The sequence below is a fragment of the Pavona decussata genome, unplaced genomic scaffold (assembly GCF_977016875.1).
Source record: "Pavona decussata unplaced genomic scaffold, jaPavDecu1.1 SCAFFOLD_208, whole genome shotgun sequence".
NCBI lineage: Eukaryota > Metazoa > Cnidaria > Anthozoa > Scleractinia > Agariciidae > Pavona > Pavona decussata.
This window is the reverse complement of record NW_028145613.1, coordinates 52,654-77,787: the sequence shown is the minus strand read 5'-3', so window position 1 is coordinate 77,787 and position 25,134 is coordinate 52,654. Positions and strand designations below refer to the sequence as shown.

At 38.3% G+C, this 25,134-nt stretch overlaps 3 protein-coding genes across 5 annotated transcripts; 1 reads left to right on the top strand and 2 right to left on the bottom strand.

Annotated features, from left to right (window-relative positions):
* Positions 1-200: 200 nt before the first annotated feature.
* Positions 201-25,134, top strand: LOC146460662 (uncharacterized). Of its 2 annotated transcripts, none has more exons than XM_085087897.1 (2): positions 201-395; positions 22,074-25,134. In XM_085087897.1, the coding sequence occupies exon 2, from the start codon at positions 22,227-22,229 to the stop codon at positions 23,076-23,078; it is 852 nt and encodes a 283-aa protein (XP_084944023.1). In that variant the 5' UTR covers positions 201-395; positions 22,074-22,226; the 3' UTR covers positions 23,079-25,134. The 2 variants fall into 2 exon arrangements, with proteins under 2 accessions (XP_084944023.1, XP_084944024.1); XM_085087898.1 differs by having other exon boundaries at positions 201-399.
* LOC146460664 (uncharacterized) lies at positions 1,141-9,981 on the bottom strand. 2 transcript variants are annotated; one of them, XM_085087894.1, is made up of 9 exons: positions 9,177-9,981; positions 8,524-8,589; positions 7,069-7,342; positions 6,153-6,374; positions 4,888-5,017; positions 4,429-4,545; positions 4,158-4,201; positions 2,676-3,040; positions 1,141-1,492 (listed from the first exon to the last, which is right to left on the bottom strand). In XM_085087894.1, exons 1-9 carry the CDS (start codon positions 9,591-9,593, stop codon positions 1,466-1,468), a joined length of 1,662 nt encoding a protein of 553 aa, XP_084944020.1. In that variant the 5' UTR covers positions 9,594-9,981; the 3' UTR covers positions 1,141-1,465. The 2 variants fall into 2 exon arrangements, with proteins under 2 accessions (XP_084944020.1, XP_084944019.1); XM_085087893.1 differs by having other exon boundaries at positions 2,676-3,043; positions 9,177-9,979.
* On the bottom strand, positions 11,947-17,479 carry LOC146460663 (uncharacterized). Its single transcript, XM_085087870.1, has 8 exons — positions 16,937-17,479; positions 15,419-15,484; positions 15,036-15,309; positions 14,438-14,668; positions 13,970-14,108; positions 13,413-13,529; positions 12,930-12,973; positions 11,947-12,462 (listed from the first exon to the last, which is right to left on the bottom strand). Exons 1-8 carry the CDS (start codon positions 17,351-17,353, stop codon positions 12,110-12,112), a joined length of 1,641 nt encoding a protein of 546 aa, XP_084943996.1. The 5' UTR covers positions 17,354-17,479; the 3' UTR covers positions 11,947-12,109.

The window sequence follows — 25,134 nt, the reverse complement described above, 5'->3', positions numbered from 1 at the left end:
TACAATCATTTATCTCCCCTAAATTTTTTAAAATTTATTCCGAGTAGAAGAGACAGATATGTTGTTTTATAGAAACGTTTTATCTGTCAAAATTGCGTTTACTTCAACCAACATCCAGTATTAGGCAACACTATCATTTCCCCCCTCCACCCTAAGAGCCTTGATCTCTTCTCGCCACAGACGACTCCACACAGTTGATTGTTGTTGGTGGGGGTGGGAGGGGGAAAAGAGTCAACGTGCAGAATCTTGGTCTTGGAAGCCAATCAAGCCAATTTTGTTCTGTTTCTGAAAACGATAAGTTCAATTTGACCTCATTTCTGGCTTCCAAAAGTGCTTACTCTACAAATGCCAGGATAGCAAGAAGCAGCGGCTTGTGCGTGCAATGTGCATGCAAGGTCAGTGGAATTTCAAATCAAAAATTTGGTGAATGGTTCCATGCGATTTCCAAACACCGAGAACGAGGCGCAGTCGAGTTTTTTTTAACCAACTTCAAAGTGTTTGGAAATCGGATGAAACACTATTTAGAGTGTTTGATGCAGACCATTAATAATTCAAGTTCACTAAATGTTATGATAATAAGATCAAATTTCCAAACCTTGTTCACGGTAGTTCGTGAATTAATTAAGCTTAATGAGTTTGAAACCTTTTATATAGTTCCAGAATGACTTTAATTAAACTCATGAATAATAATAGTGTTTGTAATAACTCATTCTGTCGTTTTAAAATGAAACTGCTCTCCTGGTCATGAGATGGAAGCAGGGCTAGGGGGTGGTGAAGGGAAGAAAGGCCAGCTAGTGGAGGAATCCAAAAATGGGTGTGAAAAATGCTGGTAAAAAATATGCAGTGGCAGAACAAGGGCACCGAACCCAGTGTCCAAGTAAGCAAGGCCTTAGGTGCACTGAAATTTGAAATCTTCATTTCTCTCCTTTGATTACTTTTTCCATTTTTTTTTTTTTTTTTTTCATTCTGAAACGTTTTTACTCTTTTGCTCTGCAAAGTTCTGGATCCACCAAGATTGATGTAAGCAGAATTCTGAGATCACACCCCCACCAAAATTATGAGAAGTGTTGTGGGTCCTATAATTGCTCAGCGCACTGGAAAGAACTTTGACTAATCCAATAAACAGTCAAACAAGCACTGTCTTCAAAACATTGTAGATTTTATTCACTTGCAAAGCCAAATTACCTTGAGCAACACCTATTTAATGCATGTATGGCAATGACTGGCCAGATGCAATAAAGGTAAGCTTGTATACATAGTTTATGAGATTTGACAAGTCATCATGTCCACTGTGCTGATAACTAGAAATAACTGTTGACATTAGTAGTTTCCGACATGTTCTTTAAGTTCCTAACACCCAGCATTTTATAATCTGAGCAGTATCCTTGCAGTGTTTTTTTTTTCTTTTTTTTTTTTCAGATAATTAAGTTTATTTTGAACATCCATTTCTTATTGACAATATCTGCTACGTGGTTCCATTCAGATAATCATCCTGAAAATGGATAAACTCCATTGTTAGGAAGAACAACAAATGGAAAACAAAGTCTTGTATACATTTTTGAGAAACTTTTGTCATGCTACACATACAGCTAGTGCCTATAAACTTTATTGCCTATATTTCTTGCCGTCTGGTACATCTACCAGGAAATGCTAAATTCACCATAACAATAACAGGAACAATATGAAACAACATACAGAACATATGCACCAAGCAAGAATGAAAAATATGAGTGACTAGAAGTCACTCAACAATGATAACGCAAAGTTAATTATTGACTGTGGTATGTTTTGCCTGACTTCAGTTGCATAATGCGTGTGTAGAGACTTTAAGAAAATGCTATGTTTAGACCTAATATAAACAATATTTCAATCTAAGAGTTTCCCATCAATATTACATTCTTCTTTTGTCCTAATAGTACATGTGTTGATTGAAATAAATATTGTAATATAATTATGATTATTATTTTTTAATATTTAAGTGATTGCATTCTTTTTTCCATAATTTCCTAAGTAGTAAATTGTACAATAAATAACAATTATAAATATTGTTGTAATGACAGTGGATTTTGTTTCAATTTCTTAGTAATATTAGCCTCTTAATAAACTCTGCAATTATTATAAATATTTTTTTATCAGAAGAATATATGTAAAGAAAATGTTTTCCAAAGAAAGTCCTAAATGTTATAAAAAATGCAATCCAAAATTTCATTTAAACATTAATTTTCTGCTGTGTATTAGTCGTAAAAAAATTACTAGTAAGAAAGTGTTGTCCGTATTTTTTACTGTTTACAAATTGGGACCCTTTATTAAAAATTGAAAAGATTAATAACAATTTTTTTAAGTAATAAACATATTCTTTAAAATTCATATTTCCTTTACACCACATCTTACAAATGTATATTTATGTACAGGATGCATACAAGTTTTTCCCAAAGGTATGTCTTAAAGAATGATAACCCCAGAGTCAACTGTGGCTCTAAAACTTTTGAATCTGTGCAAAGAATGTTAAACTGATCAAGTTCCATATACTATCGAGTAGTGCATTTGCTTTTTTTATCTAATTCCCTAAGGAAGATTTAACAAAAAATTTCTGTTTTTGTGGTATATCTTGCCACCCGTAAGAGGTGATAAGGGTTAGAATTACCCAATACCATGATGAATGATAACATCTAGACCTTAGTGTTGTCATCCTCCACACCTTCTGTGCAAGACCCACCCTGATCTTTAGGCCCATTATGTGATTCTTTGTCCCTTCCTTCCCCTGTGTTGATGGGTTCTTCCACAGTGCCACTATCTGTGTCATCATAGTGACTGTCCAAACAAAGGGAGCTTCCTGCAAGGCATTCTTGCAGGCACTCTTGCAACTGATGCCTCATAAAATCATTGCTTAAGAAAACTTCGATGTTGTCACTGTTGTTAGAGTTGACTGCTAAAGCTTGTGCATCTCTTTCTCCCATCTGATCTCTGTTGGTGTCAGTACTTAGACACATGGAACTTTCTTGTGTACACTCAGAAACAGAATTAAGGGGTGTTGATCCTTCTGCTGGATATAAATTATGAAGAAAATATTAAAAAATTCAAATATTTGCTTACGACACTTAACCTGAATAACATGCTTTAGTATGCTTGCACTTGCAGATTTTTGGTTCTAGAATCAAAGGGAATTTGAATGTCCTTGACAGGGATAGCCTCAGACTGCTTCTTGTGACATTTTTTATCACATACTCTACGATTACCTAGTATGTAGTGTATGTATTGAAAGAAAAAGACTTTGTAGACAAGGTTAATCCAGCATTATCTTGAAATCAACTCTCAGTGGTAACCACTAAATTTTCAATTATCTTGAGGTATTTAACAATAATAGTAACAAATTTTTGAGGCAATTACTGCCACAAAAATGTATATACCAATACTCTATTTCCTCTAATAAGTGCCCTCCCCTGAATAAGCAACCACCCCCCTTCCCACTCCCCCGGCCAAAATAGCAAATAAGCACCCCGCCCTCCCCTTCCCCTCACTTTCTTAAATTGTAATTAGGATATCACAAGGAAAGCCATTTTGAATTGTCACTTTTATAACATTGTTTAAACTTCAACAACAATGGCATTTTTTTAATACAGGAGAAGGGTTTGTTCTCCATTAAATAATGAACATTCAACAATATTATTATTCACTGAAGTGGAGGTGAATATTGGTGTAAATTTACTGAACCGTGAAGCGCCGACGTAAATATCCACCACTTTCACCGTGGTGAATAGTACTTGGCTTATCACCTCTGAGCTAGCCAATCCGCATTATTCACTTGTGTGGTTTATACTTATACTTAATATTTATTACTTGATATTGCGCAAATTAACATACCATCAAATCTGACTAAAAATCAGACTATCCAAACAGAGTTCCATATTTTCAGCAAAGGAAAAACTTATAAGCACCCCCTTCAATAAGTGCCCTCCTTTGAATAAGCACCCCTCCCCCTTCTCTGGCCAAAAGTTTACATAACACCCATGCACTTATTATATTATTGGTCATTTTTGTACAACAATAATACAGTTAATTGACACAATTGACAGACATATACGATTGATCTTGTGTAAGAATAGAGTGTTTTGGTGTGTATAAAAAATTTAAATAATATTCATTTGTTAATTTTTTACCTGCTGTTGAAAAATCAGTGATTGCAAATCTAGACGGTCTTCTCCTTAAATTAAAAAGAATTCAAGTATGTTAGAACAAATTTAACCAATCAGTCTGTCTTTCTAGCTACAAAAATTTTCAACCAAACTTCAATTTTTAGTAATTCTTCCAAATTTTAGGCATGTCTTCTTCTTGATTGATTCACTCCTTTATTCTCATCACTTGTCAGCTTGCCAATGTATTGATACTGTAATGAGAAATTATGTGATTATCACTCAGGTTAATACATACCAGTGTTGTACTTGGTGGTTGTCCCTGTAGGTGTACATAATCATGGAAATCTTTGACAACAAATCATCGATACATTTGTTTCCTGTTTTGTCCATTTTGGCCAGTGAGTCCAGAAATCTGGAGAAAAAAAAAGAACCAAATTCAGAGACACTGCTATGAGAGCAGACAATTTCCTCTCATCTTAAGTAATCACAGCCCTCTATCCCAGTACGACATAATTTAATTTCCTTATATAATTTCATTATTCGAGGACTCTTTTGTAAATCACTTATCACTGAAATTGATTTCCTCAATAACGATTATTATTATTATTATAAATACTATTAAAAAATAAGTTAATAAATGAGTAAAAAATTTTATACCTCTAGACATTAACTTACTCCCAGATGAGGGGCAGAGTTAAACAGTTCCTTATGTTGTATGGTGAATGATTATCAGACAAGTGTAAGAAGAACTTACATTTTGAGCATGGCTAAGAACTGCTCAACACATGGCTTTGAAAGGACTTTGACAGCATACAGCGATCTACGAATCACAAAACATGACCAATGTTCTGTATCTGTTGTATTGTTACTTGCACTTAAGATAACTGCAAAGAAAAGAAGAAAATATTAAAAAAATGTGAGCTTTCATAATGAGTCAGATCCAGTTGAAAGGTACTGTCATCTTTTTTCTTGGGGGGGGGGGGTGGAGGTAAAAAATTTGGATATTAGATAGTTTATTTGGTAATGTGATCTCTCTTTCTCCCTTTAAGGAAAAGCGAAATGGCGGCCGTTATTAGCAACTAAGTACTAGTAAGATGTTCGAACCATCTATCAAATGAATAGGCTGTATAGTGAGCATGCAGTTCAATAATGTTAACTTGTAATGTCATCTTAATTACCACTGTAATAAGGAAGCCCAATTCTACGAGCCTTTTGATTTCTCTCTGGACTTCTTCAAACACTTTCTATTATTATCATTATTTATTTTTTTTTTTTGGACTTATTGGGCAAATTTGTGTGGTATTAACCTTCAATACCCTGAACCTGAGGAAATGCCCGGTTAAATCACCAATGAAATGAAATCAACTGAATTTTCAAAGAAAGTAGGATCAGCAACAAGTTATTACCAATTTATCTAAACACAGTGGAAGTCATCTTCCGTTCAAAAACTTTTATGAACAGTTTCCTTGTGCGAGACAAAATAGCCATTTCAATGCCATAGTTGAAAAAGTCTCCTTTGGAGTTCTAGGTGTTACTTAAAATTATAGATGATAATTATAGTCCCTCTAACTGAACTTGTTGGTCAGCAAGGTTGACATGTCAACCTTATGAACATCATAGGAACAGTATGGTACTGATACAGTGTCAACATAACTTCACTCATCCTAATCACTCCATGTGAGGCACAGTAAACAGAACTCTTTTATGAGGTGACCCCAACTTGGAGGGCCAGGGACTCTCTTTTGTCTGGTCCCCCCCCCCCCCCCCCCCATAACCTGTCCAGCTTAGTTGGACTTGTTAGGAGCTTGATCCCCCGCCAGCCTAGCTCTTGGGATCACAGAGACGCACAAGCTGCTACATCACAACATTGTAAGATCCCAGGTAGAAGACAAGGCCAACACACCAAGTACTGTCATATTACCAGCAAAGCAGTTAATAATGGGCCAACTGAAGTATCTTCCTTTTGCAGCCAGCTCCTTCTCAGACAGTAAGCATATTAAATATTTACATGTCGCATACCCTCAAAAAGCTTTGATTCTTCTTCTTCCATTTCTGATCCAGAGCAATCTTCCCTGTTCATTAATTTTCCACATGATGAACAGGTTTGTGAACTGTACTGTGTTCTGTGACTGCAGCTTTCACAGTCATGAGAAGAGGTTGAGCTGGATACAGTGTAGGTTTGTTGAAGATCCAGTGACATGGAAGGAGTTCTCAGTAATTCCTTGCTTAGAAAATTAGGATCTGAAATAAAATTATTTAAATTATATTTTCTTTTTTATTTGATACTCTCTTGCTCATTGACAAATAATGCAGAAGCGTACGTGGGAACACATAATTTTTGCAGGCATGTTCTACAGCCTTGAACCCCCAATGAAAGTGTATGTTTCACACACACACTAAATGAGACCCAATTCTTACAACCTGCCTGGCTTTAGGTAAAAGGAGCTCCAGAATAACTCAGACTGATTAAAATATTAATATAAAATAAATATGTTGGCCAGCATTAAATGCTATTTTTTAAATTTATTTTAACATCATAATGATAAGGAAAAACCTCATTTGCATTTACTTTCAACACACTTTTACATTGGCTTCGACAAGCAAACTTTCACAAAGATAAATTTATTTTAAAAAAATAAATCCTATTTTTGTAAGAGTATTAATTAATACTAATTTCTCATCCTGTGTATGTGTGTGGTGTAAGAAACAAACAAATGACATTTTTTTTTTGTTTTTTTGACAAGAGCAAGTCATAAGTAACCCATTTGTATTTGAATTGACTTTTACAATATTTGCAGCAGTAAGTTTTGAAAATTTAAAAAGGGCAGTCCAGGAAATCTGACGATAGGGCCCGGGAAGTAAAAAAGTCTTGCCAACAGCTGGGGAGGGGTAGATTTTTCCTAGAATACTGAAAATTTTCAACATAAATTCTTACAATGTTCCTGTAAAAATCTCAGCGTGTCCTGGTATCCCTGTCGGCAGATATTACTCAGAACATCCTCATGAGGTGGAAACAATGCACATGAAAATCTGTACAAATTCTCCAGGGTGAGCTGAATGCTGGTGTTGTTTAGTTCAATGTGAATGTCATTTGATGAACTGTCCTTGGGGCAGATGTCACTTTCACCACTAAATGGTGACACTGTGATGGTTTCTCCTTCCTTGAAGTGCTGTGGGAGGTTGTCAGAAATACCTCCGTCCACATAATACTATGAAAGCAGTAACAGTGTGTTATTTTTGTCAACCTTTAAATAATGACATACTAGCAGTTTAGTAAGTACAGACACAAGGAATATTGTGTCAATTACCACATAAAAAATAGCCACGAATTTATACTCATTTATCCTTCTATGAAGCATTATACTTCAAAGTACAATAAATTACCAACAAGTTGTAAGGCACTCCATAATAAACACATGAAAACTAGATGGTGAACATCCTTGGAGACCCTGGGGCAGATAGGTCGAATCCATCGGGAAAACATTTGACACACAAAAGTAGGGGGGAAATCGGAGGAAATTTGACTTTTCCCACATCCCCACTATCTGCCCTAGGATCTTCGAGGATGGTCTGTGAACTAAAAGGGGAATGTTTAAGTACAGGTATTAGAAAGGTTGGCAAAATATGAGCCAAAATTCACTGGCCTAAAATAAGGGGTAAACCCCGTGGAAGAGCATCCACCCCCCTCCCAGGCAGAATGTGGCAACATGTTCTGTTGGAGTGTCCCTGTGGAGCATCCATGAGTAGAGGAGGGGTGGGGTCGTGGACGTTAAATTACGATAACTGTTTGTACTCAATCTTGGGGGGGTGTGGGCTACTCCCCTATGTATATAGCCTATGTAGGTATGTGCAGCACCAAATGGTATGTGGTTTTGAGCCTCTTGGTCCGAAATAGGGTAGATATGGCTGTGTGCATGCGTAAGGTACTGGCCAGGCCGTGGGTTCGTGTCTGAGTGTGTCACTTGCTTTATTTGATTGTCTTATAGATTTTAACCATTTTGGTTTGAAATAAGGTAAGGCTGTTTTGGAATTGGGTAATGGTTTTCATTGGTAAAATGGAGTTGGAAGGCCTACACAGGCCTACAATAGAATAGGGGAAATCACATATTTTGGTCTGAAATAGGGTAAAGGTTTCAAGCTGTGACACACGCCCAAATTTTGGGGGAGCACCCACCCTAGGACTCAAAATAGGGTATTGTCCTGGTGACTACTGGTTGGTACAGGGATAAAAACAAAAGTCCAAAGAATATCAATTATATACTACACAAACACAATACCATAAAAACAGCACTGCTGAATCACTGGAAATCCCAAATGTACTGGTACAGTACACAAGGGCAGAACCTCAATAAACAGCTTCAGAAAAATATAATCACTAGCTATTGTTTACCTTTCCCCTAAATACTGCTGGAAAGATTCCAGAATAAAACGGCACAAAGGAGCTTGCTACTAATGCCTGGAGAATGAAAGATATCATTTGTAACAAAGTTAAACACCACTTGAATAATTTAATAGTTGCACGATAGAATATGCACATATTAAAGCTCATGTATAATTTATAGAACATAAATCTCCCGCATGCATAAATAATTATCAACATGGACGCGGTAAACACAAGCTTTTTTATTGTTTTACCAATAAAAAAAACTCAGATACGTTCGAAGATTTAAGTTGATTACACAAAGCCTGTTTATTTAAAGAATATGAAACTCGCATTAAAATAATAAGTGCTAGATAAAAAGGTTTGTACTTTCATACAAAAATTAACCAGTTTTGGACGGCCGCCCGCTGTCAACTTCCCGGTAATCAATCAGTATTTAAAACCTAGAATAAACTATACTACCTAGTCAAAATAATGATGATTCTCCGCCTATCGCCCCAACAATAAGTCTCGAGCTCCCCGGCCCCTGCTAATTTTCTGCGCGACTGCACCGATGCCCAATTTCCGGAAAATAATGGGAATTTTGGGAACAGGTTGTTGATACTATTTTTTTTTTCTTCAGTTTAGTTACTTTGTCTTCTAAAGAATCAAAATTAACTTACCTCGATGAGATCTTCTTTGGAAAAGAATTGTGAAACGATCACATTTTTCAAGTCAGGTACCCGAGTCAAAGAAATGTGCAGTTTTCCACTCGCCATTTCATGTGCGTTGTCTGGAAGCATTTTCTCAAAGGCCCTCCGGACGGTTTTTACGATCTGAAAACACGGATGCAGAGGTCCAAGTGAAAAGGATTTTGCTCTGTTACTTAGTTTTATAACCGATTCAGCAACGTCGCTAATATTCAAGTCCACAACCAGGCCAACAGCTGCGAAAGCTCCGCAGCTGGCACCACCAAAACATTTCACTCGCTTCAAAAAGCCGGCGGCATTTGCTTTCAGGCAGCACATCACTCCGATATGGTAGATTCCCAAAAACCCACAACCTGTAAAAGTAAGATTGAAATCTTGATCCTCTCCCATGGCTGATGGTTGTTTTCTGGCGGATAATAGGAGGGATCTGCCAAAAAAGATTTTCGCCGGCTTTTGTAGCGTTTCAAAATGTGTTGAAAAACTGGGTTCTAATGTTGTCGCCAGTCTGTGACGTCATAAGCAATGTGACCTTGAAGTCACCTTGGTTGACCTTCACTGAAGTGGTGGAAACAGACGGAAAAATTCGGCGAAAAAAATTTCTTCCAAGATTTTCCTTGCCCCACTATCTGGTTCTCCGAGAATGTACCCAGTACTTTGTGAACAATGAAGGAAAATTCAAAGTTATAGTATCTGAAAAGCTTCTTGCATTTTCTTTCCAAAAATATTGTGGACCAGTTCTGACTGTTTGTGTGAAAATTGATAGAGGTGTACGGTGCATACCCTGGGCGGTTATTTGCGGCTAAACGATGTAACGGTGTCGAACAACATTTGTTGGCTCAACAATGTTGGAACGTTGAGCAGCCCATGTAAGACGATGTTTGATCAACCTTTTTTTGTTGTTGTGTGAATGCCGGAATGGTGTTAAATGACCCCCGGGGAGGGGGGGGGGGGGGGTAAATGAAGTCGCATCCAACATTGTTATAAAACAAATGTTGTACAACAATGTTAGAACGCGCCTCTGGAACCACCAGACATACTGTGCAATAACACTTTTACGATTTGTTTTTTCTGTTTTTGAGACTGCAGAAAATGTTTTTTAAGAAATCTTTGTGAAAATATCTTCCCTACACTCCCAAAAATTTGTGTAGTTGAGCTGACAAAACTAAATACCAACTGACTGTATTTGATCAAATGTCAAACTTTATTTTTGTACAAATAAATTAATACTTAAAATTAATAGATTCTACAGTTGAAACACCAATAATTTTGAAATAATGAAATTAGTATTAATTATAGTCATTTTTTAGTAAGAATAATGATTCCAGACTCTTAATTAAGCGATAAAAGCCAAGCATTATATATGTACAAACTAATAGTAACTACATGTAAAACATCTATTTTATGACCAAATACCATACTGAACGTCCAGTCTATAAATATTAATGCATTAAATTCAGCAATATTTTCATCATCATTTATAATATACATATATAAAAATTTCTTTACACATTTTCCAAAAATACTTTAACAACACTTTTGCAAGTGTAACTATCGATAGTATGTAACATCTCTTTGACCCAGTACTATTTCTTTGCAACCCACATGTAGTTACACTTTCTACATAACTTCTACACATGTTTAATATATAAGGCCTCAATAGTATTGTTTACCATCACATCAACTTAAATTCTCTTTCTCAAATACATATCTATAGTTGCTGGTAGGGGTATAGTTGAGAGAATTTTATTCTAAATCAAGACAGCTTCCCCTAACCTTATGATTCCCAGGTTTCAGTTGGTTATGTGGTGCCCAAGCTCTGGGTGCTTCTTAAAACTTGCTGTAAGCTAGGAAGTGTGTAGTTCAGATGCTTTTAGTGATGTCAAACTTGACAGCAGATGTTTTACAGCAAAACCTGAACAACAGCAGGTTAACTAATTTAAAAACTGGTTACTGCACCATTCCAAAACACGCGCACTTGTTTTACTGCTATCAATCATACCTGACATACCTGACTGACCAAAATTATACAGAAACCAACAAAGTGCATCAAAATCTGCCAATTTAAACATGAACTTTTGGAGCCGCTGAGCCAAAGCTCTTTGTTTTCTAAGAGGTCTGCTGCACTGCTTGATAGCAGAGAAAAAAGTTACAGTTGGTTGAATCTTAAACTTCCAAGTCCACATGTTATTGAAAGGCACAGTACTATTTCACCATATTTTTCATTCCTCTATGTAAACTTTACAATTTTACAATTGGACAAATACTCAAGATAGAACATTACCCATCACTGACAATAATTAACTATTATACAACTGGCACCTTTCAACATTTTCAGTGCACCTTGAGAAAGTAAAGTCCCTTTTCTAGAAGTAGAAAATCTCTCATTGCACTTTCATCAAAGCTTATCATGTTAGACTTAACTTTTGTGGTCTAAACATGAAAGTGGTTCCTTTTTAAAAGACATTTTACAAATGCACCAAGAGCTGTACCTTGTTTATCACATTAGGTTGAGTCTTTCTCTTTAGCACCAACCATACCACCAATGCCTTATATTGGCAGCAAATGTTTGTATCAGATGAAGGGCTGACAACAGCATCATCGTATGTTGAATTTAAGGCCAATTTTTTGTTTTGCTCAAAAATACCTCAATGCTTGTATATGGCCTTTAATTTAATTAAAGAACATCTCTCTCATTTTTGGCTCCAACGCATTTGTTGCTCTGCTTCTTTGCTTTCTTTTCTTTGGCTGGCCTGCACAATAACATGAATGCTTTTGGCCTCATGAGCTCCTTGAAATTTTGGTTAACAGCTTTGTCAGCCCTTCAATAAATGAAAGACCAGTCAATTTCAATCGATGCAGCTCATGAACAGTTAAACCACAACTTAACAATGCTACAAAAGCCTCTATTAAAGGCTCTGCTTCAGTTCTTCAGAACCACTACACTGGGAATCAACATCACTCTCGTACCCATCAAGAACCACATAATCCTCACAGCTTTCTTGCGAAATGACCTTAACACATCCTCCACTGATGACGTCAGCTTCCAATCTCATTGCACTTTCCATAAGGTACTGTAAGGAATCATCAAATGACATGTCACATCCCTCAAGAACTTCAATGTCACTGCCCTCATCAGATATTTGGAATTCATGTGATGGAGATTTGTCTCTACATGGCCTATCCAAGTCTTCCAGTGCTTGGGAGAAATGATCGAGGCTAAAATGTGCTGACTCATCTGAAGAGCTAATGTCTGATCCACCTGCAAATAATAATAAAAATAACAAATAAGTGAACTTTTAGTTTGTGATGATATCAATCAGCTTCAATTAAAAGGAAAAGATCTGAAAGAATGCCACTAAAACTATATATTTAGGGTTATGACTGCAGTATTGCCAATTCTAATCAGTGGAAACCAAAAAAGGATACACTCTCCACCCTTACCACCCTATAACCTCCTTACCCCAAAAGGAGGAAGGGACGGGGAGCAAACGTTCTCATGCACCAAACACACAATGGACAGTAATAATGATCCGCTGCCAAAGGGAGAGCTGTATTTTGCAAAAAAAAAAAAGCCCCTACAAAAACCCTACCGTCACCCACATGGCACAAACTATGGACAAGACACAGGTATTGTCTTGCATTTAACTCAACTTAAATTTCATTTAACCATGTTACATGTAGCGAGAAATGTGTGCCAGCTGAGTATAGAACATAAAACCGGCTTACCTTCCTTCTCTGGTGTGGCTGTCAAGGCTGGTGGAGACCTATTCCTAGAGACAAATTATAACACGACAATTTTAGCCAAAAAAAAGTCAGATGTATAAACAAGAATAACAGTAAGAACAACTCGGGAGTACAACGTTATATGGCATGCACACATAATGCAGCCATTTATCCAATGCATGGTTCTTGCAACAAAAAGAGAACGACATCTTGGGAAGTATCAATCAAATTAGGAGGGAAGAACAGATCTAAGGAAAAAGAAGCAAGGACTTCAGTCTGGCTGAAAGTACCCTTTAATTTCCAACATAAAATATGTAATTATGCTAGTTCCTGTGCCAAAGGTAAATGCTACAAAACTACATGACTTGTATTCCATGACCTAACACTGTTCTTATGTCATTGCTTCTTTGCTTCCTCAATCTGCATCCCTTCTAATCCCTTCCATTATCTGATTGCCTTTCTGTGTAGCTGTTTGTCATCACTTACCAACACTGTACTTGGTGCTTGTCTTGATATGTGTGAATCACCATGTAAATCATGGCTAGCAGCTCATCAAGAAATTCACTTCCTGTTTTCTCCACTTTGGGTAGTGATTCTATGATACTGTGGAAAAGCAGAACAAAAAAATTCAACATAATTTATGAACCTCTCCTGGAAGGAAAACATTATTTTATAGAACTCATGATGACTCATGATACATAATAATAATTGCAGGACTGAGAGCACAACCATCTTAAGTGTGGTATTCAGTTTAATCAACGAACATTGCTGAGTAATTTTTGTTCCAATGCACCTGTTTTTCCACGTTTTTGCTTTACTTTTTTTGACTCGACGTTTTGGCCCAAATAGTTTTTCTCAAACAGTAAGCATAAACCAGCAGAATAAACAGAGCGGTGTCTTAAGACTAAACTGAATGTCACATGCAAAAAATTCAGACACTTTTGAACAAAATGGAAAATCAGCCTTAAATTTGACATAAGATGGTGATGCCGTTAGCTCTTCAATTATAACATAACCAAGATGAAATTCAGGTGATGCCTTACATGTTGGCAAGGTGAGAGATTTGCCTCAGTGAAATCACACACGGTTTTGCTGCCAGGTTGAGCACCCAGAAAACTCTACGTATGAAGAAGCACGACCAAAGCTCTGCCTCGGTTACTGCTTCACTGGTGCGCAGGAGAACTGCAAAGGAAAAAAGAAATTGTACATTTCAAAATACAACACCAAATTTATATTAATAGGGCCTGGGAAGGATCTGGCTGCAGAAAGAAAGGGGAAGGAGGATCACTTGACAACTATCAAAATCCAGAGTTGTATGCTATTGAAAGGACCACTGCATATAAAGTAAGCATTATTAACGCTTTTCTTGTTTACATTATTATGTAGTTTATTACACTCAACCACTTTCAAAATCCAGAGTTCTGTGCTATAATTGAAAGGACCACTGGATATTAAGTAACTAAGCAATGCTTTTCTTGTAAATACATTATTATGTAGTTAATTACACTCACTGAGGGAAAGCTTGGATTCTCCTTCCTCGTCTATTTCTGCTGTCTCCTCGGTTTCAGCCTCGTCACTCTCTGAACTGCTAAATGCATCTCCTTCTCCACTGCTGCACGTGCTGTAGGCAGACCCCACAGAACTGGTGCTTGTAAATGACCTGTTGGATGTTTTCCATGATCTGGGAAGATACTGTGACAAAGAAGGCCGATGGACCATTCCCTTCTTCAGCATATCAGGATCTGACAAACAAATGGACATTAAACCTTCTCAAAATGCACTGTCAATCATACTTTACATTAGAACTGCCCTTATATCATTTACACTATTTTATACATTAATGATGCAATGAAAACCAATTTCACCTTCCTCTCACACGTAGTCTGCAAACCTTAAATTTCATTCAGAAGGGAAATTAAGATTACTGGCAAATTTCAAAATATCATAAAAAGAATTTACTTGGTTAATTAGAAATTAATGACTATTTTTGCCAGAAAAATAGGTAGTTGCCATGAAGACATTTTGCTTCACAAAACATTTTTCAACTTTAAAACATAGCTTCCCAGCACTGGATGAAAATTATGAGAAAATGCAAAAAAATTCACTTACAATGCTCCTTGAGAAACCTTAGGGTGTCTCTATAGCCATGCTTGCACATGTCAAACAGCACCTCCTGCTTCGGAGGGAAGAATGCTCGGGAACACCGGTAGAGGTTTTGCAGGGTAAACTGCATGCTGGTGTTTTTAAACTCAATGTGAACGTCATTTGATGAACTGTCCTTGGGGCAGATGTCACTTTCACCACTAAATGGTGACACTGTGATAGTTTCTCCTTCCTTGAAGTGCTGTGGGAGGTTGTCGGAAATGCCTCCATCCACATAATACTGTGGAAATAATTAAGGTATTTTCTCCTTAAACAACAGCTCTTTAGTTAATGGGGAAATTTGATGCCAACAACAGTCAAGTTTAGACAATAGATGTTGATTTATTTACCTTTCCCCTGAATTTTGCTGGAAGGATTCCAGAGTAGAATGGCACATAAGAACTAGCAATCAACGCCTGCGGCAAGAGCAGAATATTAGATTTTTCAACAAACAGACGCACGTGATGGTCAAGTTACACCATGAAATAACTAAAATTTAATACTTTTATTATTCTTCTCACCTAGTGCCCTGTTACACTGAACTTGTGCTTAGTTTCTTATGCCCTTGCAAATTATTATAACTATTATGTAACACAAATGTTAAAATATATTAGAAAATAACAATTGGCAATAAAAACATGTTAAATGATAGTCCTTGGGGGATTATCTCCAGGAAGGATAACCGAATTAAGCTTTCCCTACAACATCTCAATTGCAAGAGGAAAAAGTAAACATCAATTTTGTTGTGTTGCAATACACCAGGACAGAAGCAAAGCCTTCCATTTCACCAAAAAATGTCTTCTTAAGTAACCTGTGTGCACCTTCTCTTATGGGAAAGGATATGACTGACTGCATGCAGGTAATCAGATCCTCAAAGCATTCCGATTCAACCCAAGGCGAAGATTAAATATTAAGCTACCTAGTGGTCTGTAAAGCACTCCTGCATTTCCTGTCTAAAAATGGTATTCTTCACACTATGAGGCTCTACAGGTAGCCCTGTCTTTTAATGTCTTTGTAAATGTTTTTAATGCCAGCGCTCCAAGACATTCTTTAATAAAAGTATGCCATACAAGCTAAGTATAAAAATAAATAATTGATTGCATAACAGACTCAGACGCTATTTGAAATTTTATACGGAATAATATATTTTGCAGACCCTTAAAGAGGATTAGCTGTTGTATTACTGCAGCTCTTCTTTCAAAGAGCCTCTAACACACGCACATGGTGAGATTTTATGTTGTTTGTTGGCGTATAAAGGAACATTAACATTCTTCACTTTCTCGAACAATACTCTCAGCAGGAAAACTATCCTTCAAACCAAAACATAGGTCTAAAAAACGCGACGCTTTCAACAACTATTATGCAAATTACGTAAAACAAGCTGAGACGTACATTGTACACTTGTGCAATATGCACGCCATTTAGGAAATTAAACGCGATGTCGAACAATAATTTCTTATTCTAACAAATTCGCTACATAAATTTCTATAGGCGTTACAACAGTTTCGACCCACGGTTCGCAAAATTTCGTAAATACCGTTGTTATAATATCGCGAGGTTAGCTGGTAGCCATGTAAAGTGGCATTGAAGTGTGAGAGAGAGCGGTTTCGCAATATTCCCGCTCATCATACACCACGCGACCGGCGAGGTATTTTTGTCTTATGTAACTTTGATATTACTTTACTACAGACAGGATCTACGTAGAAGAAAACTGGTTTCACACTACGAAAATGTTGCTAATAAAAAGGCTCTGCCCTCGGGCAATGGCCGTCTTAAAAACGTCATGAATACAAGGACACTTCATTAGCATTTTTACACAGACAGTTTTTCGTTCGTTAGGTTTATATCATCTCAAAGCTTAAGCTTACCTCCACTATATCCTCTTTAGAGAAGAATTCTGACACAACAACGTTTTTCAGGTCCGAAACTCGAGTTAACGAGATGTGAAGTCTTCCGCTAGCCAGTTCATGCGCGTTGTCCGGCAAAATTCTTTCGAATGACCTTCGCAATGTTCTGACGACATTAAAACTCGGGTGAAGCGGCCCCAGTGTCAGAGAGTTCGCTCTTTTGGCGAGCCTTATAACAAACTCGGCGCTATCACTGACGTTTAAGTCTAAAAGTAGAGCGACGGCAGCGAAGGAACCGGCGCTTGCTCCGCCATAACATTTCACTCTCTTCAAGAGAGACGGAGCGTTTTCTTTCAAACACGAAACGACTCCAAGGTGGTAGATTCCTAAGAAACCACAACCAGAAAACGTCAAGTTTAAATCTTGAGCCTCTGCCATGATTGAAACGTTTGTCTTGGTGTGTTGTAAATCGAAATCTCACTTGAAATCGAACTTGAAAGCCAAGACAAAGTCGTAATCATTCATGGTGGCCACGAGTTCTCCTAATATCAACACGACTGTCGTGTCTTGCGTGTTTTACGCCTATGTCACCGCCCACCCCCGACCCCCATTTCCACGCTTCTGATTGGCTAGATTTGTGACCAATTAGATGAACAAATATGTACTATTGTGTTAGCATCAAAACAAGCTTTCAACGCTTTCAAAACCGGTTCTCTCACGAGATCAAACCCTGTTTGCAACGTGACCTGTGCGGAAATAAAAACGTGAGCCGACCTTTTACTGATACAGTCAGCAGAAAATTGCCAAGGAAAAATAAACCTATGTTGTTGATTGCTCTCAACGTATAAAATGGGTTGTTGACTTTTACAAATCAAAAACTTCCATTTTTCAAGGTTTTTTCAGCCGGTGTTTTGTCTGGTTAAAGTGGCGCGTCATATTTCCTGTCTCTTGCCTGTCACGCCTGGCCAAGGCATTCTCATGACAAAACATGCGTTTGGCAAACTTTCCGGTCCGGTGCTGCAAAACAAAGTGGTGTTGCTTCCTAAGCTGTTCTTGATTAATGTTTGTGGCACCATATTGGCAAAATTTGTTGTAGAAGAAATAACTGCTCACACTTGTCATCATGAGGCAATTACATAACTTTTACATGTCTCCATACTTGACATATCACGCACAGTTTGGGTTTGTTTTGACTGGTTGTTTAAACAAGCTTATATTGCTCCGTTGTCAACCAGACAAAGCAAGTCCTATATAAGAAACTTATATACACCGAATCTTTCGAATAACACGTATATTTATCTATTCATCTATCCACACTTGCACATGTCCTCTCTGTTGTGAGAATTTGCAATATCTGACGCGATAGCCTCCTCGCGACGTGCATTTTGCGCCAAGAATCAGATTATGAAATAATACAGGACACCGTTCATTGCATGATAGTAGCCGCTTCCCCATCCACTCCCCCCAACCCTTCTCCGCAGCGGCTTACTCGTGATCTTTCTGTTCGGCCACGAGGAGCAGCGTGTCTCTAAGGGAGGACATAACCTGTTCGATCGCGGGGTGACTGGAACACCAAAATCCTGCGCAGTTATGGTTCTCTAGCTTTATCTTTTATTGTTATTATTACATTTGATTTAAGTAAAGGGGGCCCTGCCTTCTACCCAACTTTTCCCATCGCCTCCACCAATAACAACAAATCTGCGAGGAAAAAATCGACGTTCTAGGTTTAGCTCAGTTACTAGTACCGCGGAGTTCTCAACATGCACTAAGAGAACATTCAACCAAGTGATTAAACTTGGAACCGCAAAGAAAAAAAGACAACAACGAACAAACAAGCAGTTTATGTGACCACTACCGAATGAAATAAAAGCAAATTGTTTCCTTTGATTTAAGAGAACAAAGTGATGATCCATCCTTGTGCTTATCCCAGACATACGAAACTTGTTAGGCCAGCGTTGTTAGGTGCAGCCTTTTTTCAGAGGGATCACAATCATTCGAAGATATTTCCCCAGGAAATACCAAAAGTTTTTTTTTATAAGCCCCCCGCCAGCACGTCAATCCATTTAATCCGGGAAATTGTACCTGCGCTCGAATCTTATTAGGCCTGCGCCTGTTTTAAACGTCGTGCACGACAGGGCCTGCATGCCCTGCTAACTAGTCGTGCCGAACTTAATTCAGCCTACCTAACTAAATGGTTTCAAACGTCGTGCTACTGCCATGTTTAAGTCGAATTAAATTCCTGAATTAAGTTCGGCACGGCAGTAGCGCGACGTTTGGAACAGGCCTGAGCCTTTTTTCTGCCTGTCCAGAAAAGATTAGTTTGTAGGTAGACAACGGGGCAGTTACATGCACCCTCAGGCTCCGGCTAAAATGAAATCCTATTTGAAGACACTAAACTTCATTGGAGCGTGAAGTACCTATCTGGCCACGCAAAACTTGCATACACTCAGTATTTGGCGCGAATATTGCTCGTATATTAGTGCAGGCTGCCCTGTATTGTAGAATCGACTACCGTTTTTGGATAGCGCAGTTTCGAAGACATGGCGCGTAATTTGTCACATTCTTTGGTTGAGGATAGGCGGTGTGCCTTACGGTGACTAAACCTGTTTTAAATCTGTTGACCTTGGGAATGGAGTAGGAGCCCTGTGTTAGTCGGTTTTATGTAGACTTTCGTTGTTAGTGTGTTTCCACATCTCGTGATAAATATGTGTCTTGAAGAATGGAATAGAGTCCTCGTGTTCAAGTTACATGGTGAAAGACAAACTGGGGTGGGCGTGGTGTTGAGCACTTGGAGAAAAACTGTCGCTGATTCTGTACTTGGCATTTTGACAAGAGTGTTGTCAACATATCGTAATCATGTTCCTTTGTTCCAGTTTGTTCTCTATATGGCACATGAAAACATTAGCCGATAGTGGGCCAAGTGGCGAGCCCATGGCTACACCCTCTGTTTAATCAACCAGTTCGCCTTTGAATTGGAACAACTGGTTCCTAGTAGCGATTTCTAATAGCTCCGTCAGTTGATGTTTTTGGAGTTGCATATTGTGAGTCTTATTGAACCAGTCATCTCCGAAAGCTTTGTGAACAAGAATGTCTTTAAAAAAATATTCGATCATATTTATTCCAAGTATGTCTAAATTTTCCTTCAACGGAACGTTGGTAAATAATGCGGACACTAACCCCAACCGTAAACTAGGATTTTTGTAGTGAAAATCCAAGTTGTAAATTGCACGGGATTTGCAACTCGGATTTTTGTAGTAAAAAACTGAGTTGTGAATTGCACCAGTTTTGCAACTCGGGTTTTTGTAGTGAAAATCCGAGTGCACAATTTAAAATTATACAACTCGGATTTTTGTGGTAAAAATCTGAGTTGTCAATTGCAATTGATTTACAACTCGGATTTTTGTGGTAAAAATCCGAGTTGTAGATTTGAATTGAGAAAAATTACATTGATGTCCTATATGGGCCACCGTAAAATAAAGATTCATCTGTTGGGATGCTTTGACTGAAAATTTAAGTTGCAGGAAGTTTTAGGAAACAGCACAGTTGTCCCGAATTTACTTGTTGGTTTTACGAAAACGCTAGCTGATCTTTTTGCCCCAGTGCCCCGCGGCCCGACCTCCGAAAATAGAAGGAGTTAGATTTCCAGGAGCTAACCGGCATTTTGCCGATGAAAACTCTGGATTTTCTATAAGACATAAATCTGAATTTTAGGCGAATAAGGCTTTCTAAACAGCTATGCAACGAAATGCACTGTTGGGTTCCCTTGATTCGATCCGTGATGTCTGTGCTTTAGCTGGTTGTATTTAATAGCGCTGATACTTTTATTTTTGTATTGGTGGTGATCTGGGCGATGATGGATGGATGGTTTCGTATCACCAGCATCTGTTTATAGCAATGATTATTTTCAGCTTTCAAGTGATCGCGTATGTTGTCTGTGCACGCGATTTACAAAGCTGCAGTCTGTTTCCCTGAGCACGGGAAAGAGAGAGACTGATTAGGACGAGAAGGACTGGAACCACGCTCTTAGAACTGACCTTCTGCATAGGGTCTCCTTAACACTCGTTAGACCGTTCTAACCACATTATTATTTTCCATGAAATTTTAATGACAGTTACAGACAAAAGCCCAATCTGGAAAAAATTAGCTTTAATTTCGTAGAAAAAGTCTGCGTCTCGGTATCAGTCTCTAATCCAGTCTGCACGCAGTGCGGTTTCCGTGCAGGCGGGCCGGGCCCTGTTGGAGCTCTTACCCAGACAGTACGTTTTGCTTGAACAGCACTTGAAAACGCGGAACAGTTTTTATAAGAACAGTGTAACTCTGCGGACTAGAGTTAGGCTTAAATGCAAATATCTAAAAAAAGGGTCTTAATATGTTTCAGGAATTTCTCATCGAAAGTTCTAAATACCCCGATTTTTTGTCTCTAAATTTCTGGTGAAATTCCTTAAATATCTGTGTATATATCTTCATTTGCAATTTCAATTTAATGACATGTATGCCGTCAAAACTAAACGTGTATGTTATACGGTTTTATTACGTTCGTACCGGTGGTCAAATATTGACAGTACTTTATAGTCGTAGTACGGTGCGTACAATAATTTCTAACAATGACAGGCAATATTGCCGACTTTTAAAACTTAACAACAAGGCTGTTAAGGCATTTATGTTTTTCTACCATGCATTTAACCCACTGAATAAATTTACTAATATCTTTAAACTCATATCTGCCTTTCTGCTCAGCATTGTGGGATACTTTATCGGCAAGAGTAAAACCGCTAGATAAATACTATTGCTTGCACGGACCACGGTTAAAAAGGCTGAAATTTCCGGAAAACCATTAAGACAAGTCAGAAAACCTGTGGAGTGTGTTGTTCCAAGAGTCCTAAATGTTCCATGAATTTTTTTTCTAAATATCCCAGGAGCTTCTAAATATTTAAAAAAACTATCCGGACATTTGAACGCGATCTCGCGCGTATTTATTTATTTATTTTATGTAGTTTTTTTATCATCAGCATTATTGTCATAATCGGCTTTTTGGGAACGATCATGTTTTTTAAGGACTCCATACATGAACATTTGAATGGTAAATCTACTAAATAAACTTAACCAGGAGGATAGAATTTCAGTTTATAGACTTTTGAATGTTTTCTTTTTCTTACAGGAAAGAAAGTTTCATCCAAGAAGCTTTTCTACCAAAGACAATCTACAATACATGAAGCTCTTTTCTTAAGTAGATACCTTAACGCTCCATTCGCGACAAAACCGTTCGGTGACTACAAGTTTATCAGTTATATGTTCAAGCTCATAACGGACGATGGTGAATAAATCGGTTGGGTTCTTTGTCCCTTACGCGCTACTGGCGTTTTCAGTTTTGGTTATGCTACAAAACGTGGCCCTCGGTGTGGGGATTGTGATTATAGTGATCTCATGGTTGTGGTATAGCCACCATTACGTAAGTGCTTTTACCAATGTGGAATTTCATAAGCTACACGACGTGCCCCAGTACACAAAGGAGATGTCGGCTCTAGTGACGTCACAGTGGCCTGTCCCTGTGACCGCCGAGGGAATCGAGGAAGCTAACTTTGTTGGCACATCAAGCTTGCGTGACTCTTGTAACACACTACCGTGTCATTTGCTGGCTGTGGCCTCTACAAATGGAATCAAGCTAGTTGTTGCGCATTGCGTTTTACGAGAGAGTCAATCCTCTAGGCCTCCGGATGTGAACAGATTTCTAAAGATGCTAAAAGCTGGATTGCCCCTCCCCGCTGTGCAACAAGCTATGGTAACAGCGGGCTTAGATCCCTCGATATTATCTGATAAAGATCCCAGGGAGTTGGAATTATCTCTGGCACCTTCCCCAGGGGAACTTCGAAACGTCACTCTATCCGCCCTCGTTGTGAAGCCTGAGTTCCGCGGTCATGGCCTGGGGAAGGGTATGTGTGCATATGCAGTTCAAGTAGCTTCCGGTCTTGGTGCACAGGAAGTTACAGGAGGCTGCCAAGATAAAGTTCGTCCGTTTTATGAGAAGATGGGTGTCAAAAGAAGGCCTGTTCAACAGAGAAAGGGGATACCCAGGGTTCGGCTGGGAAATGAAATGTTCCTTACCTTGGATGATGCTGCTGAAGAACAAGCAGCAAAAATACTGGATAAGATAAAAGAGAGTTAAAGGAGCAGTGAACGAACGAACGAACGAACGAACGAACGAACGAACGAACGAACGAACGAACGAATGAATGAATGAATGAATGAATGAATGAATCTATGAAATATCTTTGAATCGATGGAAACGTTGAAATAAGGGTTCATTTTTGTTAACAATAACCCTACGTGTTCACAGAAACTAGTATCAATTATCTTTGGCGGCGGATGGCTAGGATGGAAATGGATTGCAACTTGAAAAACTGACTGAGTGTGTCACTTTGAATAGCTATAAAACAACTTTGTAACGATGGAAACGTTGGATTGCAACTTGAAAAAGTTGGCAGAGATTTTCAAGTTCCTCCTGTGTATTACAAAAAAAATCGCTTAAAACCCTGGCTCCTGTTAAAACTGCATGATTATAGTTTGTTCTCCCTCGTAAAAATCCCCTGATGTTTTCCTCCTGGTTTTCTAAGAATAATCTCAAGTTAGAGAAAAGGTTATTTGTCAAATATTTGAGCAGCAGTTGCACAACATACAGCAAAATCTCCGTGACAGCGCTCCTTTAAGTTTTAATTTGATCAAAATAATGCTGTGTTTTTCAAGTAAGCAAAAATTTAAATAGAAGAAAGATCCTCGCAGTTAAGCAATTGCGAAAAGAAAGCCTGAACAAATTTCAGGCTTGAGCAGGACTCGAACCCATGACCTGTGCGATGCCGGTGCAGTGCTCTACCAACTGGGGGCTGGTCATGTTGTGAACTCACAATATTACGAGCCCAAATGACTTGTCCGCAGTTCAAAATACAAGTTTCATATATTCATATTCATAAATTAAAAAAATTAGTCACTTTCGATACAAACTGTGTAAAAGGCTAAAGATAACAAGCCTGTTAGTTGTATGTACAAGAACGGCGAACGTAGTGGAACCGTCCACCGAAAACCTTCTAACGCACTGTTTTAGTTTGGAACGAAAGATTTAGGAAGCAGAGCTCGTTCAACTTCAAGGAGTAATTTCAATGTACATTAAGTTGTCATGAGCGTGGAACTTCCTTCATACTGGTACGAAGTTGTATATTTTACTCAAGCCGGTTGAGTAGTTTCAGTTGCCAAACTTGACAGTTCAGTCGTAGCCTTCATGCTGGCCTCGTGATTCAAGTTCTAGGTTTGCCCACCCATGTATTTTGTAGATTCTAAGTGGTCTTGTCTGGTGGACTGAATATTTTAATCTTTAAACAGGAGCTCCCACGCCACGGTATGTACGCTTGGGAGTTCTTGCTGACCTTCGCCTCCCAGGACCACCGTGAAAGCTCCAATTCAATTCAATTTTTTGCAGTTTGCAAAAGGTAGTTCATAGTTTTTCATTGGATGTTCGCTATTTACTTGTGCAGTCTGTAAGTGTATTTAGGCTTCCCTAAATTGGAAGCGTCTAGAATTCTACAACTTCTCACGGGGAGGACCCAAATCGGACCCAAACATGTCTGTGTTGAGATTATAAGTAGATATTTTAGCTATAAACTCTCTAGCTGTTGGACTGAGTTATTAAATGCCAACCTGGTAACAGAGCAGACAGAGTCCCACGGATGTAAGAAACGGAAAAATTATTGGGAGCCACTGAAGCGTCTTGGCAGAAGAGAGTTTGCTACGCCTTTACAACTCAACAATATTTAGTAGGTCGTTTGTATCAACCCCTCCAGAGCCGATATGTTTCGGAGAGTAGCGCTGTGTACAAACACGTTTGTCTCCGATTACAGGAAAATTCGGCTACAATTTTCAGCAAACTAAATACAGAATGGGTCAAAAGTATTAGCCAAATTCTAAAAATCTTTATAACGAGAGAAAGTTACAGCAACTACATCCGTCATGTTGGTGTACAGCAACGTATTCCCAGCAACGACTTCTTCACCGTATATTTATTAACTGCAGAGTACCAATTGGGGACACTCTCTCCGGCTCCAGATCGAATTTGAATTTTAAAATGTTGGCAGTTTTGGGGAGAGGGTGAATGCGGAGAAAATCCTTTCAGAGCGAAGACGAGAACCGACAACAAACTCAACCCATATCACAGGTGGACCACCCTCTGTTTG

What these genes read in the sequence shown, in the direction of transcription:
- LOC146460664 (XM_085087893.1), bottom strand. Translation starts at nt 9,593, where the DNA reads ATGGGAGAGGATCAAGATTTCAATCTTACTTTTACAGGTTGTGGGTTT. An exon ending in CCAAAGAAGATCTCATCGAG is followed by an intron (nt 8,590 to 9,176) that starts GTAAGTTAATTT and finishes TTCATTCTCCAG; the next exon opens with GCATTAGTAGCAAGCTCCTT. An exon ending in AACCACCAAGTACAACACTG is followed by an intron (nt 4,202 to 4,428) that starts GTATGTATTAAC and finishes TTTTAATTTAAG; the next exon opens with GAGAAGACCGTCTAGATTTG.
- LOC146460663 (XM_085087870.1), bottom strand. Translation starts at nt 17,353, where the DNA reads ATGGCAGAGGCTCAAGATTTAAACTTGACGTTTTCTGGTTGTGGTTTC. An exon ending in AAGGTTTCTCAAGGAGCATT is followed by an intron (nt 14,669 to 15,035) that starts GTAAGTGAATTT and finishes TTTGTTTGTCAG; the next exon opens with ATCCTGATATGCTGAAGAAG. An exon ending in AGCCACACCAGAGAAGGAAG is followed by an intron (nt 12,463 to 12,929) that starts GTAAGCCGGTTT and finishes TATTATTTGCAG; the next exon opens with GTGGATCAGACATTAGCTCT.
- LOC146460662 (XM_085087897.1), top strand. Translation starts at nt 22,227, where the DNA reads ATGGTGAATAAATCGGTTGGGTTCTTTGTCCCTTACGCGCTACTGGCG.